Source organism: Entelurus aequoreus, linkage group LG14 (genome assembly GCF_033978785.1).
Source record: "Entelurus aequoreus isolate RoL-2023_Sb linkage group LG14, RoL_Eaeq_v1.1, whole genome shotgun sequence".
NCBI lineage: Eukaryota > Metazoa > Chordata > Actinopteri > Syngnathiformes > Syngnathidae > Entelurus > Entelurus aequoreus.
The window spans coordinates 17,507,893-17,528,924 of NC_084744.1; the positions used below are offsets into that span (position 1 = coordinate 17,507,893).

General features: G+C 43.3%; 1 protein-coding gene across 1 annotated transcript in view; it reads right to left on the reverse strand.

The window, feature by feature from the left end:
* Positions 1-21,032, reverse strand: part of LOC133664470 (anosmin-1) — a 170,079-nt gene that overhangs the window by 42,554 nt on the left and 106,493 nt on the right. Inside the window, exon 4 of the mRNA XM_062069114.1 lies at positions 19,463-19,685. Within this exon, the coding sequence (XP_061925098.1) occupies positions 19,463-19,685 (223 nt within the window). The remainder of the gene's footprint in view (positions 1-19,462; positions 19,686-21,032) is intronic.

The window sequence follows — 21,032 nt, forward strand, 5'->3', positions numbered from 1 at the left end:
TGAAGTGTTAGCATAGCCGAGCGAGTCAGTCAAGCTCAAGCATGGATAGCGGGCGTCGGCGGTCGAAAGTGTGGCTTTACTTTACAAAAAAAATGAAATAAGCGCAAAATAACAGAGCTCCATGTCCATCAAGAAACGAGTGGAGAGAGAGCTGCAGATGTACCAGGACGTTCCACCGATACTTATGTCTGACGACCCTGCTGCATGGTGGTGGTCCGGTGGAACCAACAAAAGACTTATCCTTTGCTGTCATATCTCGCTTTCTCCTATTTATGCGTTCAAGCTTCTTCCACACCCAGTGAACGTGTATTTTCCACAGCAGGAGACACCTATCTGTCCAGAACGCTCACGCATCCTGTCTGAGAAGGCGGATATGGTCATTTTCCTAAACAAGAACTGTCTCTGATTTTATACTGTACCTGTTGCTAATCTGGACTGGGTTTTGCAAGTTGTTTCTTATTGTTTATTTGCTTTTCTGCACCAGGTTAGCCCATCAGCGGGAGCACGGTAACATTTTTAAGTACCTGCAGCATCATACACTTGTGTGTGTAAATGTGTTTTCATGAGGTTTCCTGCAGCATCATACACTTATGTGTAAATGTGTTTTCATGAGGTTTCCTGCAGCATCATACACTTATGTGTAAAGGTGTTTTCATGAGGTTTCCTGCAGCATCATACACTTATGTGTAAATGTGTTTTCATGAGGTTTTCAAAAATAAAGCTCTCTTGAGGAAAGTGTACCCCTGGGAAAATGTATTCATAATTTATAATATTTATATTCAAGTTCATAGATTTGATATTTATATTCCAGTTGAAAACAGCCCTGTGAGGAATTTATAGTAAAGTTCATAAAAAGTTAATAGAATTAAAATTGATGGAGAATGTCAGACTATTTCATTCAGAAAGACTGTAGGTTAGCTAGCTCATTTAAAATATCCTAAACTTTTTTTTGACCCTGCCTCTTAAAAGAATCGGAATCGAGAATCGTCAGGAATCGGAATCGAAACAAAGAATCGGAATCGGAATCGTTCCAATTCAAACGATACCCAACCCTACTTGCCAACCCTCCCGATTTTCCCGGGAGACTCCCGAATTTCAGTGCCCTTCCCGAAAATCTCCCGGGGCAACCATTCTGCCGAATTTCTCCCGATTTCCACCCGGACAACAATATTGGGGGCGGGCCTTAAAGGCACTGCCTTTAGCGTCCTCTCTCACCTGAAACCTTCACCCTTTAACAGCCGCATGCTGTCCAGGCGTCCGCTTTTCCTCCATATAAACAGCGTGCCGGCCCAGTCACATAATAATGTAGCGTTGGACGGGTTTGACAATTGTCTTTACTCGAAGATGTCAAGAAATGCTGACACGTTGTATGATCTTTTAACTGGTTTAACGATAACCTTAATTTCAAGCACGCACACACGCACACACACACACACACACACACACACACACACACACACACACACACACACACACACACACACACACACACAAGTGAATGCAAGTCATACTTGGTCAACAGCCATACAGGTCACACTGACGGTGACCGTATAAACAACTTTAACACTGTTAATAATATGCGCCACACTGTGAACCCACACCAAACAAGAATGACAAACACATTTCGGGAGAACATTTGCACCGTAACACAACATAAACACAACAGAACAAATACCCAGAACCCCTTGCAGCACTAACTCTTCCGGGACGCTACAATAACATCTACGGCTTTTGGAGCTCAGTGCACAACTGCACACACAACAAGAAGGAGACGAATCAGAAGAACGAACAAGAGACATGGCGACGACGAGTAAGAAGAAGAAATACGCTTGCAAGTTCCAAAATGATTGGAAAAAAGAATTTAATTTCATCCAGGACAGCTCGAAGGGGAAGGGGTATGCTGCCTGCACCTCAACCACGCCCCCGCAACCACACACCCCCCCCCCCCCCCCCCCCCCCGCCCATCTCCCGAATTCGGACGTCTCAAGGTTGGCAAGTATGCCTTATTCGTGTCCACACACAACAATGCCACCGTTTAAGACCCCCGCTTCCCTCCACCCGCCGGCGCAACGCGACCTAGTACGCATGCGCGAAAAGAAAAAAAAATGTGCCAGTCATATAGTCACCTCTGACCTGGAAGTGTATTCTTTCTATCTGCGACGGTATAGAAAATGACCACTCTTGTTGTGAAGAAGAGAGAATTCTTTGTGTGGTCTGACGACAAGGTGGCCATTAAATCCCCTCAACAGTGTACAAATCGGTCAATTTTTCGGCACATTTAATTTAACAGTCAACGAGCCCGCTTCAGCAATTAAAACATATCTTTCATGGTACTTTCAAAATTAAAAGAATTGTATAAAACAAATGAAACATGAAAAAATTAAGAAATAAAATATTTGAACTCACAATTTGTAGCACCCGTTTGACGCCGTATGAGCCAGTGGTACCGCTCGTAGCCGTTTGATTGATTGATTGAGACTTTTATTAGTAGATTGCACAGTACAGTACATATTCCGTACAATTGACCACTAAATGGTAACACCCGAATAAGTTTTTTAACTTGTCGGGGTCCACGTTAATCAATTCTTGGTATAAATATATACTATCAGCATAATACAGTCATCACACAAGTTAATCATCAGAGTATATACATTGAATTATTTACATTATTTACAATCCGGGGGGTGGCATGTGGACGGCATGTGGACGGGGTTGGGGCGGGGGGGGTTAGGTTTGGTGATATCAGCACTTTAGCCATCAACAATTATATCGTCTGAGAAATGGACATTGTAACAGTGTAGGTCTGACTTGGTAGGATATGTACAGCAAGTAGTGGACATAGTGATCTCAGAAAGCATAAGAACAAGTATATACATTTGATTATTTACATTTGATTATTTACAATCTTTACAATCCGGGGAGGTGGGATGTGGTGGGGAGAGGGTGTTAGTCTAGGGTTGTAGTTGCCTGGAGGTGTTCTTTTAGTGCGGTTTTGAAGAAGGATAGAGATGCCCTTTCTTTTACACCTGTTGGGAGTGCATTCCATATTGATGTGGCATAGAAGGAGAATGAGTTAAGACTTTTGTTAGATTGGAATCTGGGTTTAACGTGGTTTGTGGAGCTCCCCCTGATTCGTGTGAAAGTGGCGGGCAAACCTTATCACCGCCGGGATAGCTTCCGGTGTCGGCCGACCTCGTCTCACAAGTATCTCTTACGTATCCTTCTTGAAAATGGCCTTGCATATACAGTATATATCTGCAAACTAATCAACATTTTGCTCTCCTTTGTGAGTTTTCTGTGGCTTTCTATAGCTCGTACGTCTCCGGTGCCACTTCCTGTTTTCGCAACTTGTGATTGGATACTCGCTTGGGACTCCCAAGTGAGTATCCAATCACAGCATAAGGCCAGCTAGAAGGCCTTACTGACAACAACTCGTGATCTGATTGGCTATCGCAATTGTCTATCAACTTTGTGTCCGTTCACTTACAGTGCATAGACGCCCGCATTGTTGATTCTGAAGGTCCCGGGCAGATTTGGTACAGCATGGCAACATAAGCTAGCTGAACTCTGATTGGATACAAACTCTAACCTAAAAACAACAACACTGGAAAGAGCATAATATGATATGACGAGAATATGAATACTTTTAGATATTTAGGGAAAGTAAATAAAAAAATAATTTTATCTTTATTTATGGTCATGATTTCTGGTTATGTTAGGCTAGCAGAGACGGCGTTGCTGGCCCTGACGGCACACCAATGGATAAACTCACAGATATTGCGCTAGCTAGCCTAAATGCCAACATTAAAACAAGTGACATCAACATCTTTCTCTGATAAAAAAATTAAAAAAAACATTCCCCAATATAAACTTGTATAAACATTACTGTCTGAGCAACTAAGATAATCAATTGTGCACATTAAACCTACAGGCTGTGCTCTCTGAGACAGAGAGATCCATCGATCGATACTCACAGCAATATGACAACAGGAAACTAATTTGCGTGACGTCACATAAACCAGACGTTGTGCACCCAACACACGTTTTTTTTCTTTATCATTAAAAAAAAACACTAAAACTATTGCAAATAATAACGGAAGGTGATTAACATATTTAAACACAGTAAATAGAAATAATGTGTCTCTAAAGTAGCCAGAACAATATAATAGTATAACATATTTATTTTGCCAATGAGGTGGCTATTTATTTGTTGTATTGGATTTTTAAATACAACTTGGATTTAAGTGTGTATAGGTACTTCTAGAGCATATTCAGGATGAAACCGTGATACTTTTGCTGACAATAACGGGGATGTGAAATTTTTACATCATTACAACCCTACTTTCTATAAATGTGAAGTGAAATGTATTTATATAGCACTTTTTTCTAGTGACTCAAAGCGCTTTACATAGTGAAACCCGATATCTAAGTTACATTTAAACCAGTGTGGGTGGCACTAGGAGCAGGTGGGTAAAGTGTCTTGCCCAAGGACACAAAGGCAGTGACTAGGATGGCAGAAGCGAAAATCGAACTTGGTTGCTGGCACGGCCACTCTACCACCATCCGAACTATGCCGCCCCACAAATGTTATTACCTCCACCAGGTATTCACTGGGGTTTGTCTGTCTCTTAGTTTGTAACATAAGTCAAAGTTATGGATGGATCTTGATTAAACTTTCAGCAAACTTCAGAAATAGGATAAGTGATTAGATTTTGAGGGTGATCCAGATCAGGTCTACTACATTACGAGTCTGCAACTTCTGTGTGTGTATGCTTGTGGCCCCGCCTCCATTCACAGGGAGAGACTGACAAGAGGGTTCGCTTCGTTTATTTAATTCCGCTCTAAAAACAAATCCACTTGTAGGCGGATTTTGATGAACCTTTTAGGAAATGTCAAAAATTAGATAAGAAACTAGAGTTTCTATTTTAGGGGTCATCCGGATCACCGTCTGGTTTCAGGATTCTTTTCAAGGATTCTTTACTTTTTGAAGAAGGCCTGTGCTTTCAGAGTGCTTTAATGGTATGTATTGTTCAAACATTTGATTCAAACATTTGATTATTTCCACGTTTGCTCCTAATTGTCCTTCATGATGTTTTATGATATATTTGAGAACAATCCGTAGGAGCCCATAAAAACAACCTGTGAGCCACAAATGGCCCCTGGGCCACATTTATGTAACACGTCCCTTTCCCAATAGACAACTGACGTAATTGGGGGCTTGTCCGGGAACCTCTGATTCTTTTAAGACTAGTGTTGTCCCGATACCAATATTTTGGTACCGGTACCAAAATTATTTCGATACTTTTCAATACTTTTCTAAATAAAGGGGACCACAAAAAATTGCATTATTGGCTTTATTTGAAACAAAAAATCTTACGGTACATTAAACATACATTTCTTATTGAAAGTTTGTCCTTAAATAAAATAGTGAACATACAAGACAACTTGTCTTTTATTAATAAGTAAGCAAACAAAGGGGGTGGACCGGTACTTTTCAGAGGCGGTTTGTACCAAGCATGATTCATTAGTATCGCAGTAATATACTATTTCAGACTAAATGTAATGAAAGGATCGAAAACTTAAACTCTTTGAAATCAACAAATAGCTGGTATAGAGCTTTCTTTTCTCTTTATTTGTGTAATGTTCTTGTTGCAATATACCTGTTTAGTGCAAGCTGCCGTGTAAGTTGGCTCACTCGAGCCTTAAGAAAATGTATACAATAACAGTATTTTTCTTCCAATGTATCAAATATTGCACTGTTGCTTTATCATAAAAATATTGTCGTAGTGTTGTCCTAATACCAATATTTTGGTACCGATACTAAAAAATTATTTTGATACTTTTCAGTACTTTGATAATTTTCTAAATAAAAAGGACCATAAAAAATAGCATTATTGGCTTTATTTGAAACAAAAAATCTTACGGTACATTAAACATACGTTTCTTATTGCAAGTTTGTCCTTAAATAAAGTGAACATACTAGACAACTTGTCTTTTAGTAGTAAGTAAACAAACAAAGGCTCCTAATTAGTCTGTTGACATATGCAGTAACATAGTGTTTTTCAACCTTTTTTGAGCCATTTTTTTCATTGAAAAAATCCCGAGGCACACCACCGGCAGAAAACATTAAAAAATGAAACTCAGCAGCCGATATTGACAGTAAAAAGTTGTTCCCGCAATAGTTGGATATGAATTTAAACCGTAATCAACCATGCATCATTATAACTCTTGTCTCAAAGTAGGTGTACTGTCACGACCTTTCACATCACGCCGTGACTTATTTTGAGGTTTTTGGTGTTTTCCTGTGTTTTAGTTCTTGTCTTGCGCTCCTATTTTGTTGTTGATTGTCATGTCATGTACGGATGTACTTTGTGGACGCCGTCTGCTGCTCCACACGCTGTACGTCTTTGCTGTCGTCCAGCATTCTGTTTTTGTTTACTTTGCAGCCAGTTCGGTTTTAGCTTCGTTTAGCTTCAATGCCTTTTCTTAGCGGCACTTGCCCTTTGTTTATTTTTGGTTTAAGCATTAGATACCTTTTTACCTTCACACTGCCTCCCGCATATTGTGATCACAACAAACCATGTTCTTGACATCTACAAAGCAATTAGCTACCTGCTGCCACCTACTGATATGGAAGAGTATTGCACGGTTACTCTGCCGATCTCTAGACAGCACAGACACTCAACAACAGCACATTTGTGGATTATAATTACTGGTTTGCAAAAAAATTTTTTAACCCAATTAGGTGAAATTACATAATCTCCCACGGCACACCAAACAATATCTCATGGTACACTAGTGTGCCGCGACACAGTGGTTGAAAAACACTGCAGTAACATATTGTGTCATTTATCATTCTATTATTTTGACAACACTTTTCGGAGGCGGTATAGTACCGAACATGATTCTATAGTATCGCAGTAATATACTAATAACGTACAACCCTATTTCAGACAAAACATAACGTAAAGGATCGAAAACCTAAACTCTTTGAAATCAACAAAAAACTGGTATAGAGCTTACTTTTCTCTTTGTTTGTGGAATGTTCTTGTTGCAATATATCCGTTTAGTGCAAGCTGCTGTGTAAGTTGGCTCACTCGAGCAAACAAACAAAGGCTCCTAATTAGTCAGCTGACATATGCAGTAACATATTGTGTCATTTATCATTCTATTATTTTGACAAAACTTTTTAGAGGCAGTATAGTACCGAACATGATTCATTAGTATCGCAGTAATATACTAATACCGTACAACCCTTTTTCAGACAAAACATAACGTAAGCAAAGGATCGGAAACCAAAACTCTTTGAAATCAATCTCTTTGTCTGTGTAATGTTCTTGTTGCAATATATCCGTTTAGTACAATCTGCCGTGTAAGTTGGCTCACTCCAGCCTTAAGAAAATGTATACAATAACAGTATTTTTCTTCCAATACATCAAATATCGCACTATTGCTTTATCATGAAAATATTGTAGTGATACCGTATAGCGAGTTACTTTGTGATTCCCACCTCTCAGGATGACTGCATATTTATGTATAACAAGTCCCGTTGGGGGTCCAAGATGCTCAGTCACATTTTGGACACATCTGAGAGTGATCTCACAGGGGGAAATGCTCCATTTCACTCTGCTTATGTTTGCTAATGGCTTCCAGCATCATGGATCATCGTGGCAACGACTGCACACACAACGTATGCTACGTGAACACACAGAAACTATTATACTCTTTAAACCATGAGCAACTAATTAGACCTTTAACACTGAAGACCGCAGGAGCAATTTTGCTGGAACCTTCAGCAAAATGTTTATGTAATTCTGCGTAAACGCAGCGGCGACAGCCAGCTGTCACACGCTCGCTAAATGATCAAGTAGGCAGCTGCTTGTGTAGGTTTTTTTAAAAAAAACACTGGATGGTTTTCATTGACCGGGTCACTGGGATTTTCAAGGTTAAGGCTCTTTTCATCTTTCCACATTACCATTCTGTTCACCTTTTGGGGGCATGACATCCGCCATGGAGTCTCTCTCTCCTGAGATTATTTCACCATCTGCGTCCACCAGCTCGCATTCCAGCCTGTGTGCACTTGCTTCTCATTACCGAACGTGGCGAGGACACGATTGTGGGTGCACTGTGACTGCAGGGTGATTGAAAGCAGGCCGCGGCAGTTGCGGTTCAAAGATCGATGCGGACTCGTTCTCTGCTGCGCTCGGCTCTGGCCTGGAGCTACCAACAACGACGTGCTGATAGCGGACGCTGTGGCGTTCCACTTACCAACTCGCCGACCTTGAATAACAGCTCGACACTCTCACGAAGGACTACTCAGGTTGCACTACTGAATGGTTTTACTGTACAGCTACAGTCATGGGACTTATAGGCTTCCCCCTATAGGTTGTGGTTAAAATACTTTGGAATACATTCACAAACCTCAACATTTTATGAAAGATTAGTTGCTGAATCCACCTGTGCCCCTGCAAATACACTATATTGCCAAAAGTATTTGGCCACCCATCCAAATGATCAGAATCAGGTGTCCTAATCACTTGGCCCGGCCACAGGTGTAAAAAATCAAGCACTTAAGCATGGAGACTGTTTCGACAAACATTTGTGAAAGAATGGGCCGCTCTCAGGAGCTCAGTGACATAAAGTCCATAAAGACATGGATGACAGAGTCTGGTGTGGATGAACTTGTTTGGCCTGCACCATTGGCGTTGTTAGGCCTATTTTAGGGGGGCTCAAGCCCCCCTAAAATGTTCTAAAGCCCCCCTAAATAATTTGATGTTAAAAAATTAAAAAAAAATCTTTTTTTTTTTTTTTTTTTTTTTACAAATACATGCCGACATATTCATTATAAAGTGGCCCGAATATGAGTTTGAATAAATAATCATATAACCTGTCATTATTCACTCAGTTTCCCCTCACTTCATAGCATAAGGTAGAGAGCCCCTTTAGTGCGTCGGTATCCCCTGCCTTACATAGTTCCGGGTCACCCTTGGGCAAGGTGTAGCACCCGAATGCCCCCCCCCCTCCCATCAGGGTTACGATACCCCCCATGAACCAAACTAAAAGAGGATGCATTACCCGGCCCGGAGGAAGCCCGGGGCCCTCCTCCAGAGCTAGGCCCGGAGGTAGGGCTCGTCAGCGAGCGCCTGGTGGCCGGGCTAGCCATGGAGCCCGGCCGGGCACAGCCCAAAGAAGCTACGTGGACACACCATCTTCTCCGCCACGTGGGCCCACCACCCGCGGTCGGAACCAGTGGGGTCGGGTGCGCTGCCAAGTGGATGGCAGTGAAAGTGGAGGCTCCAGACGGACCAATTCGGGGCAGCAGAGGCTGACTTTCGGGACGTGGAACGTCTCTACGCTGGTGGGGAAGGAGCCTGAGCTGGTGCGAGAGGTTGAGCGCTACCGGTTGGATCTGGTGGGGCTTACCTCTACGCATAGCAAGGGCTCTGAAACCACACTCCTGGACAAGGGATGGACCTTGTTCACTTCTGGAGTTGCTCAGGGTGTGAGGGCACAGGCGGGTGTGGGGATACTCACGAGTCCCCGGCTGAGTGCCTGTACGTTGGAGTTCACCCCGGTGGACAAGAGGGTCGCCTCCCTTCGCCTTAGGGTTGGGGGGGGGGAAACTCTGACTGTTGTTTGTGCGTACGCACCAAACAAGAGTTCAGAGTATACGGCCTTCTTGGATACCTTGCATGGGGTCCTGTATGGGGCACCGGCAGGGGATCCCATAGTCTTGCTGGGGGACTTCAACGCGCACGTGGGCAATGACAGTGATACTTGGACTGGCGTGATTGGGAGGAACGGCCTCCCTGATCTGAACCTGAGTGGTGGATTGTTATTGGACTTCTGTGCTAGTCACGGACTTGCGATAACAAACACCATGTTCAAGCATAAGGATGCTCATAGGTGTACCTGGTACCAGAGCACCCTAGGCCAAAGATCAATGATCGATTTTGTAATCGTATCAGCTGATCTGAGGCCGTATGTTTTGGACACTCGGGTGAAGAGAGGGGCGGAGCTGTCAACTGATCACCATCTGGTGGTGAGTTGGGTTAGATGGCGGGGGAAACCTCTGGACAGACCTGGCAAACCCAAGCGTGTAGTGCGGGTGAACTGGGAACGTTTGGAGGAGTCCTCTGTCCGGAAGGACTTCAACTCCCACCTCCGGCGGGACTTCTCTGCCATCCCTGTGGAGGTTGGGGACATTGAACAGGAATGGGCAGTGTTCAACGCCTCTATTGCTAAAGCTGCAGCTGCGAGCTGTGGCCAGAAGGTCTTAGGTGCCTCAAGGGGCGGTAACCCTCGAACACCCTGGTGGACAGTGGTGGTCAGGGAAGCCGTCCGACTGAAGAAGGAGTCCTACCGGGGTATGTTATCCCGGGGGACTCCGGAGGCAGTTGCAAGTTACCGACGGGCCCGAAGGGCAGTGGCCGTGGTTGTGGACGAGGCTAAGCAGAGGGTGTGGGAGAGGTTCGGGGAATCCATGGAGAAGGACTATCGGGCGGCACCAAAGCTGTTCTGGAAGACCATACGGCACCTCAGGAGGGGGAAGCAGGGAACCATCCAAGCTGTGTACGGCAAGGATGGGACTTTGCTGACTTCAAGTGAGGAAGTTGTAGGGCGTTGGAAAGAGCACTTTGAGGAACTCCTGAACCCAAATACATCAGACACACCCTCCCTGATAGGAGCAGGGCCTGAGGATGACGGGGGATCGACGTCGATCTCTCGGAGTGAAGTCACTGAGGTAGTTAGACAACTCCACAGTGGCAAAGCTCCGGGGGTTGACGAGATCCGTCCAGAAATGCTGAAGGCTCTGGGTGTTTATGGGCTGTCTTGGTTGATACGCCTTTTCAACATTGTGTGGAAGCCTGGGACAGTGCCGCGGGAGTGGCAGACTGGGGTGGTGGTTCCCCTTTTCAAAAAGGGGGACCAGAGGGTGTGTGCTAATTACAGGGGTATCACACTACTCAGCCTCCCTGGGAAAGTTTACGCCAAGGTACTGGAAAGGAGGGTCCGGCCGATAGTCGAACCTCAGATTCAAGAGGAGCAATGTGGATTCCGTCCTGGTCGTGGAACAACTGACCAACTCTTTACTCTTGCGGGAATCCTGGAGAAGGCCTGGGAGTATGCCTATCCAGTCTACATGTGCTTTGTGGATTTGGAGAAGGCGTATGACCGGGTCCCCCGGGAGATCTTGTGGGAGGTGCTGAGGGAGTACGGAGTGAGGGGAACCCTGCTGAGGGCCATCCAATCTCTGTACAACCAAAGCGAGAGTTGTGTCCGGGTGCTTGGATGTAAGTCGGATCCGTTTCCAGTGGGGGTTGGTCTCCGCCAGGGCTGCGCTCTGTCACCTATCCTGTTTGTGATTTTCATGGACAGGATTTCTAGGCGGTGTCGTGGCCATGGCGGAGAGGGTATACGTCTCGGGGGGCTAAGGGTTGCGTCACTGCTGTTTGAAGATGATGTGGTCCTGATGGCACCTTTGGTTCGTGACCTTCAGCTCTCACTGGATCGGTTCGCAGCCGAGTGTTCGGCGGCTGGAATGAGGATCAGCATCTCCAAATCTGAGGCCATGGTTCTCAGCAGGAAACCGATGGTTTGTACAGTCCGGGTAGGGGACGAGACTCTGTCCCAGGTGGAGGAGTTTAAGTATCTCGGGGTCTTGTTCACGAGTGAGGGAAAGATGGAGAAGGAAATCAGCCGGAGAATCGGAGCAGCTGGGGCAGTATTGCAGTCTCTCTGCCGCACTGTTGTGACGAAACGAGAGCTGAGCCAGAAGGCAAAGCTCTCGGTCTACCCAGCTATCTACATTCCTACTCTCACCTATGGTCATGAAATGTGGGTCATGACCGAAAGAATAAGATCGCGCATACAAGCGGCCGAAATGAGTTTTCTCAGAGGGGTGGCTGGCATCTCCCTTAGAGATAGGGTGAGAAGCAGTCACCCGAGAGAGACTCGGAGTAGAGCCGCTGCTCCTTCGCTTGGAAAGGAGCCAGCTTAGGTGGTTCGGGCATCTCATGCGGATGCCTCACGAGCGTCTCCCTAGGGAGGTCCTCGTTGCACGTCCCACTGGGAGGAGGCCCCGCGGCAGGCCAAGGACCAGATGGGGGGATTTTATATCCTCTCTGGCCTGGGAACGCTTCGGGATTCCCCAGGAGGAAGTCACTAATGTTGCTCTGGAGAGGGAAGTCTGGGGGTCTCTGCTGGAGCTGTTGTCCCCGCGACCCGATTCCGGATAAGCGGTTGAAGATGGATGGATGGATGGATGGTATCCAATCCATTCCACTTGTTCATATAGAAAATGCCCACATCACTCAAAATCCAGTCCGCATTTTCTCTGCGACCTTGCTTGCGGTCCTTGGACTTGTTCATATAGAAAATGCCCACATCACTCAAAATCCAGTTCGCATTTTCTCTGCGACCTTACTTGCGGTCCTGCAGGTGTACGAAGCACATTAGCACGCAGCACTGCAGAACAAGAACCTTGTGTCTGCAATTGTAAATAATTTAGTTTTTAAGTTTTGTGTTTCTTGTAGAATCTATATAAAGTAATATACATTAGCCTATTGTTAAAATAATGAAAAAAACATCATTAAATATATTTGTTTTATTGTATTGTTACATTAATAGCTGTTGTATTATTATAGGATGCTTGTTAAACATTTCATAGGATTTTCAGAGGGTGGAAAAACCAAGACATTTAATATAAAATGTAAAATGAATAAATACATAAAAAGAAAAAGGAAAAAAATGGTTAAAAGCCATCGTCCCAGGGAGCATTTAATTTCGTCCCGTGCATTTTTTTTACCGTCCCCGGGACGACGGGACTACGTTGATCCCAAACCATGGAAGTTACATTTTATTGTTTGCATTATTTGTTTCAGCATTGCACTTTGAAGATGGTCCCTCAGCTCTTTGACAGCTTTGGCTCTTTTTCAGATCAGCAGACAGACTCTAAGTCTTTCTTATTTACAGTATATATAAAAGTTTCTCATTTCTATTCAGACTTCCATATATATTTTATTTCCTTAACGGCTTGCCATAATATATATATAAATATATTATATACAAGCCAAATTATCTCGATCCAGATATTAATTTAATTCAAGTAATTAAGTAATATTTCCAGGGCTTGAATTTACAACCATTTTAGTCACATATGTGCCCAAAATGTAATCTGTGCAACTTCAAAATATTTGGAAACAAACAATTATTGTATTGTGAGCTAAAGTGGTGGCATTAGCCTCTATGTTGTGAATGAATAACATAGAGGCTAATGCCATGACTTTCATTGTGTTTCAGTGTATCTTGAAGGATCATGCAAGTAATTGTTTCTTGTTGATGCTGTAAACAAATGTCACTGTGCAAACCCATGTTTGTTGTTGTACTGAACACAGATTGAAAATAAACCCACTGAAATAATAATAATGACAATTATTAATTTCTAAGTCTTTGTTAGCCGTTTGTGAAGTTTTGTGCTCGTGCGCTACCTTCGCTCGCATCCTGTGCATCTCCTGGGGGCTAAGCCCCCCCTGTCCTTAAAAGCTAGGCCTGCACAGAGTCCTGAACGGAGACTGAGAGCCAGGCGTTCTCGACCAACTTTAGTGTGTGACCTCACCAATGCGCTTTTGGAAGAATGGTCAAAAATTCCTATAAACACACTCCGCAACCTTGTGGACAGCCTTCCCAGAAGAGTTGAAGCTGTAATAGCTGAAAAAGGTGGACCGACATCATATTGAACCCTATGGGTTAGGAATGGGATGGTACATCAAGTTTATATGTGAGTCAAGGCAGGTGGCCAAATACTTTTGGCAATATAGTTCCTGTTCTGCTTGATGACAGGTGTGTCTTTCAACCAATCTTGCTCAAATTTGACACCATGTGCTTCTCAGTTGTGGTGATTCGGCTGAACACCCTAAGGCAGGGGTCAGCGACCCGCGGCTCTCGAGCCGCATGCGGCTCTTTAGTGCCGCCCTAGTGGCTCCCTGGAGCATTTTTAAAAAAGGATTGAAAATGGAAAAAGATGGGGGGCGGGGGGGGGGGGGGGGGAGAATTGCATCATATTGCCTCATTTGTAGGTATATTTGAGCTCATTTAATATTTTTCACTTGTATCCTCTTTGTAAATAATTTAGTTTTGCATGTCTTATGACACATTATCTGTATGTAATATTGGCTGCATTTCTGATAGTTGTTTGTGTGCCATGTTGTTCCAGACCACAGCAAACATTACCTAGCTTGCCAACGATTGTAATAAATCTATTAAAAGAAGTCAGCCTGCCATTTCCTTTTTTTTTTATAAATGTTTTTATTGAATTTGACAGGTATTACACTATACAATTGCAGAAATTGACCAACAAATATAACCATACCTCAAATAAGTTGCACAACAGGATGATTAGTTGCCTGCAAGCCTGGATAAACAATGTCCATTGTTTTTCTGACGCACCCTTTAATGTCCTCTTCAACATACTTTTGGCCTGAAACGTCTTCCATACAAAGTCATCTTCCACTAACCTGTGGGAGCGATGCGCTCGTCGTAGAAGTCCTGGGCTTTTTGTGGAGAATCAAAGTACAAGTTTTCATTTCTGAAGGATACCTGGAGACGGGCGGGGTGCAGCAAGCGAAATTTAATTCCTTTCAGGTAGAGCGCATTTTTGACGGGGTTGAAAGCAGCTCGTTTCTTGGCCAAAGCAGGGCTGATGTCCGGGTAAACTCTCAGCTCGGTGCCGCGGTAATCCAATTTATGTTGTCTGGCCCATCTGAGAACTTTTTCTTTCTCCTGGAAACGGAGGAATTTAACGATGAAAGTCCGCGGTTTTCCGGCGCCAGCATCCAATGGTCTGGGACCGAGGGAGCGGTGAGCTCTCTCTATCTCCGGTGGGCTGCTGAAGACATCAGGACCCGCTATCGCCATTAGCAAGTCAGACGCAAATTTGGTCGGATCTTGCTCCTTCTCGCTTCCCTCTGGGATGTTGATAATCCTCAAATTGGAGCGGCGAGACCGGTTTTCGAGGTCGTCCACTCGTTCCAGGAGCACCGTAGTTTGGGACTGCAGAGACTTCACAGCGGCTTCCATCTCGGTGAGTTTTTCAAAGTTTTCACCCACTGTAACTTCGGTTCTAGTCAGCCGGCTGTTAAATGACGTCACCTGTTGTCCTAATAAATCGACTGACTGCTTCAGGGACTCAGTCGACTGTTGAATCAAAAAAGCCATATCAGCCTTGAAGCTATCGCGCTGTTTATTGAGGAGAGCCTCGATGTCGTTCTTGGTGACTGGGTCAGATTGACCCTCGAATTCGGCTCTCTTGTCTTCCGACCCTGAAGCTGCTGCTGCGGCCGCCATGTTAGCTAGTTTAGCCGAGACGCTCGCTGCTCGAGTTATTGCTGTTGCCGGTTTTGTCTTCGAGCTGCTCATCACGTCGCAACAACCACACTATCTCGCACAAAAAAAGGGTGCGTCAGCCAGGAAAAAATACCGTGAAGTAGTTAGACTTTTAAAGAGTAAATGAAAAGTTTGGTCGGAGCCCTCCTCTCACACGTCTGCCCTCTACCTCATCCGGTCACCGGGAAAAAACCCGGTGTCCTTTAACTTGGACACACAAATCTATACCTTTGGCCATTAAAAGCCAGTAACTTCCAGGAGTTATCTCACCTTCTGAGTAGTCTCTAATTTACTAATGTTTTCTAATGTAAAAATGTGTACAATAAATTTTACATTTCAACATTTCTGTCAACAAAGATTTGCTTCAGCCTGCTACACAGTAATTTTGATAGTAGGCTAATATAACTAATATATACACTTACATAATGTGTTGTCTTCACTATAACACGTATTTAAGACTTTTAAAGTAATTTTGATAGTAGGCTATTATAGCTAATATAGACACTTACATCATGTTTTGCCTTCATCATAAGACTTATATACGGCTTTTCATTTTTTGCGGCACCAGACAGATTTGTTTTTTGTATTTTTGGTCCAATATGGCTCTTTCAACTTTTTGGGTTGCCGAACCCTGCCCTAAGAAACCTGGGTGCTTTACAGACAGGGTTGGCCCGTGGCATAGGCCGTATAGGCAAATGCTAAGGGCGCCGTCCATCAGGGGGCGCCACGCCAGTGCCACAAATGTTGGAGGAAAAAAAAAGAAAAAAAAGTTGGTACTCTTATTTCTAAATACAAAAAATAATCCCACGTTAATTAAAATGCAAAGTAAAGCCTACTTAATAGAAATATTATTTGTTACAACATTTCCACCCCTTTATATATTAGGTATAGTTGTAAGCCTAGTTGTTAAAGTGCACATCATTAATGTTAATTAAGCAATATCACATGAGAGGGAATGCTGTTTTTTAATTTGAGCACTGCTGTGATTCGGTTAAAGATAATCATAACATAACATTCTCATATAATATGTTAATTTGCTTTCTTTAAGTAAAAAAAAAAGGTCAAAGACAAAGCTATTCGGTTTCTTGTGAGTATATACACTTCACTGCCGATGTGGGGGGGGGCGCCACCTAAAATCTTGCCTAGGTTAGGGCCAGGCCTGTTTACAGAGGATATTGAGCTGTGTAATAAATTTCAAGTCAAGGCGACTTATGAGTTTGAACTTTGGGGTTTAATAACAGCACCCTCATGTGGTGCATTTTTCAAAAAATAATAGCACAGGCTACACAATAGGTCTGCATGTTTTGACTAATGTTCACCCTTTTGTGTGCAACGGTGCAGGAAGAGAAGAGATAGCTTACACACAAAGTAAATATACAATACAGAACCACCAAAAAGTAGGTCTGCAATGAATTGGAAGCTGCTGGAACACAGGTGTCAGTGTCCACAGTCAAGCGTGTGGACAAAAATGTAGCTGTTTCGCCACAATACCCAGCAATATGTTTGGAGGAGAAAAGGTGAGGCCTTTAATGCCAGGAACACCATTCCTACCTTCAAGCATGGTGGTAGTAGTATTAGGCTCTGGGCCCGTTTTGCTGCCAATGGAACTGGTGTTTTACAGAGACTAAATGGGACAATGAAAAAGGAGGATTACCTCCAAATTCTTCAGGACAACCTAAAATCATCAGCCCGGTGGTTGGGTCTTGGCCACATTTGGGTGTTCCAACAGGACAATGACCCCAAACACACGTCAAAAGTGGTAAAGGAATGGCTAAATCAGGCTAGAATTAAGGTTTTAGAATGGCCTTTCCAAAGACTTGACTTAAATGTCTGGACAATGCTGAAGAAACAAGTCCATGTCAGAAAACCAACAAATTTAGCTGAACTGCACCAATTTTGTCAAGAGGAGTGGTCAAAAATTCAAGCAGAAGCTTGTGGATGGCTACCAAAAGCACCTTATTGCAGTGAAACTTGCCAAGGGACATGTAACCAAATATTAACATTGCTGTATGTATACTTTTGACCCAGCAGATTTGCTCACATTTTCAGTAGACCCATAATAAATTCACAGAAGAACCAAACTTCATGAATGTTTTTTGTGACCAACAAGTATGTGCTCCAATCACTCTATCACAAAAAAATAAGAGTTGTAGAAATTATTGGAAACTCAAGACAGCCATGACATTATGTTCTTTACAAGTGTATGTAAACTTTTAACCACGACTGTAGATTGTTTTATAATCCTTTTTCCAGCTGCTTTCTACCCGTCTCTTTAGGATGCACCGTTTTCTGGGCAGGTCTTATTTACTTGGCTCCACTTCGACGGCGTCTTCTCCCCACCATCTTTGTTGTAGTTTTGAGCACTTCCATAGCGAGTCTACTGACAGATATAAATTAGAACTATACGTTACCATGTATTAGAAAAGGCAACGGCGGAAGATTCCTGTCCATGCACAACCCAGTGTGCCTCATAACTGGGGATGTCCAATAATATCGGACTGCCGATATAATCGGCCGATAAATGCTTTAAAATGTAATATCGGAAATTATCGGTATCGGTTTCAAAATTATCTGTATCGGTTTCAAAAAGTAAAATTTATGACTTTTTAAAACGCTGCTGTGTACACGGACGTAGGGAGAAATACAGAGCGCCAATAAACCTTAAGGGCACTGCCTTTGTGTGCCGGCCCAATCACATAATATCTACGGCTTTTCACACGCACAAGTGAATGCATGCATACTTGGTCAACAGCCATACAGGTCACACTGAGGGTGTCCGTATAAACAACTTTAACACTGTTACAAATATGCGCCACACTGTGAACCCACACCAAACAAGAATGACAAACACATTTCGGGAGAACATCCGCACTGTAACACAACATAAACACAACAGAACAAATACCCAGAACCCCTTGCAGCACTAACTCTTCCGGGACGCTACAATATACACCCCCCCCCGCTACCCCCTACCCCCACGCCCCCCACCTCAACCCCGCCCCCCGAACCCCGCCCACCTCAACCTCCTCATGCTCTCTCAGGGAGAGCATGTCCCAAATTCCAAGCTGCTGTTTTGAGGCATGTCAAAAAAATGAATGCACTTTGTGACTTCAATAATAAATATGGCAGTGCCATGTTGGCATTTTTTTCCATAACTTGAGTTGATTTATTTTTGAAAACCTTGTTACATTGTTTAATGCATCCAGCGGGCCATCACAACAAAATTAGGCATAATATTGTGTTAATTCCACGACTGTATATATCGGTAACGGTTGATATCGGAATCTGTATTTAAGAGTTGGACAATATCGGGATATCGGCAAAAAAGCCATTATCGGACATCTCTAGTCATAACAAAAGGATAGTGAAAAAGGAGGAGTTTATTGACTACAACATGGACTACAATGGCGGACGCGCGCAAGGGACTCTGGGTACAATTATATCAAGTGCTGAGGTTTTTCCCCACCTGTGACGTCACAGGTTGTGCAAATTCCAAACGGCTCGTATGGCAGAAGTAGGAAGGCATGATTATTGTATAAATATCTCTGTAATTCCTCCACGTTTTATATTAACATTTTCAGGACTATCAGATCCCAAAATACACAACAGAAGTAACCAACAGGTAAGAACAGTTGTTTTTGCACAATAGCGCCCCTATAACAGTCACTTTTGAATTTCCGTCTTTTTATGACCTCATGAAGGAAAAATACTGCTTCTGACGCGCCCTTAGATAAATTATTGGCCTAGTGGTTAGAGTGTCCGCCCTGAGATCGGTAGGTTGTGAGTTCAAACCCCGGCCGAGTCATACCAAAGACTATAAAAATGGGACCCATTACCTCCCTGCTTGGCACTCAGCATCAAGGGTTGGAATTGGGGGTTTAATCACCAAAATTATTCCCGGGCGCAGCCACCCCTGCTGCTCACTGCTCCCCTCACCTCCCAGGTGGTGAACAAGGGGATGGGTCAAATGCAGAGAATATTTTCACCTCACCCAGTGTGCGTGTGTGACTATCATTGGTACTTTAACGTAAATGTAACTTGAATTATTCCTCACAGATTATGACAAAGTTTCAATTACCTTTGTAGAGGTTCTTGGGCAGCTGGCAGGTGTGGCCACAGCCGTTGGAGCAGCACTTTTTGACGGCCGAACACTCTGCGTCCTCCTCGCAGCTCTCCACGCAGGCTGCCGCAAAGCCACTTGCCTTCTCTGGAGCAGGACAATCGCCCTGCTTGACGCCTTCGATTGACTTAAGAAACTCGCAGCTGGTGAGACACTCGTAATGCTTCTTGGGAAAGAGGGGCTGGAAGGAGAAAAACAAGACAAAACCTATTTTCATTTATTTACCACTGAAAATAATTCAAATGGATTTCTAATACACAGCAAGCAAAATAAGACAATCTCAGTGGAAACTCTGACGTAGAACAATTGGGAATTTGACCACAATTTAAGGAAATAATTGCTTCTGAAGTCATACAAAGATTTGGAGATACAAGTCCATTGACTTTTGTCCAAGTTTATCAAAAGTTGGACTAGTGTTGTCCCGGTACCAAAATGTATTTCGGTACTTTTCGATCCTTTTCTTAATAAAGGCGACCACAAAAATGTGCATTATGATGGCTAGTGTGACGTCATAGGTCAACCGGAAAAGGAATTAATTTAACCAAACTAAAATTAAATAAGCGCCCCCCGGTGTACAGGAGGCACACGGCATATGACCAATCGTGTCGTTTGAGAAAGTGCATGGACACGTGGACTTCACACGAAGGTGCGAAAATACAAAAAACTAACTATTTGTGAAATCAGACTAACTTAGTGCTATGGAAACATAGTGACTGGTTTTCATCTGACTTTTTTGGAACAAAAATCGTTTCCATGTCACATAGTTTACACTGCACACCAAATCATTTTTTTTACCCTCAAGGGACACAGATCAGAATTTTTGGAAAGTCTATCTAAACGCTCCAAAATGTGATCTTTTCCTATCAGTTTCAAGCCACATCAGGAGGTATTGCGACTCCAACTGGAATCTGATATTTTCAAACGGAGCTGCAGTCAAAACGGCAATGCGTCCTGAATGCGACCTCACTGCGACTTTTACGTCATCTTTGGGCAAACTACGTCATTCGTGTGCGCAGGATACATCATCACAACATCCGATAAAGTACTTTTTCGGCTGCGAAATTTTCGGTGCATCACTACTCAATAGCGCGCAAATATTAGGCTATTTGTAATATGTGAAGATATATAAATTATATAATTTGATTACAAAGAAATAAGGACCGGAATTGACGCGTATCTGCTGTGACGTATTTGCTGACGTTACGTACTAGTGTTGTACCGGTACCAAAATTATTTTGATACTTTTTGGTACTTTTCTAAATAAAGGGGACCACAAAAAATTGCATTATTGGCTTTATTTTAACAAAAAATCTTAGGGTACATTAAACATATGTTTCTTATTGCAAGTTTGTCCTTAAATAAAATAGTGAACATACAAGACAATTTGTCTTTTAGTAGTAAGTAAGCAGACAAAGGCTCCTAATTTAGTCTGCTGACATATGCAGTAACATATTGTGTCATTTATCATTCTATTATTTTATCAACTATTTAAGGACAAGTGGTAGAAAATGAATTATTAATCTATTTG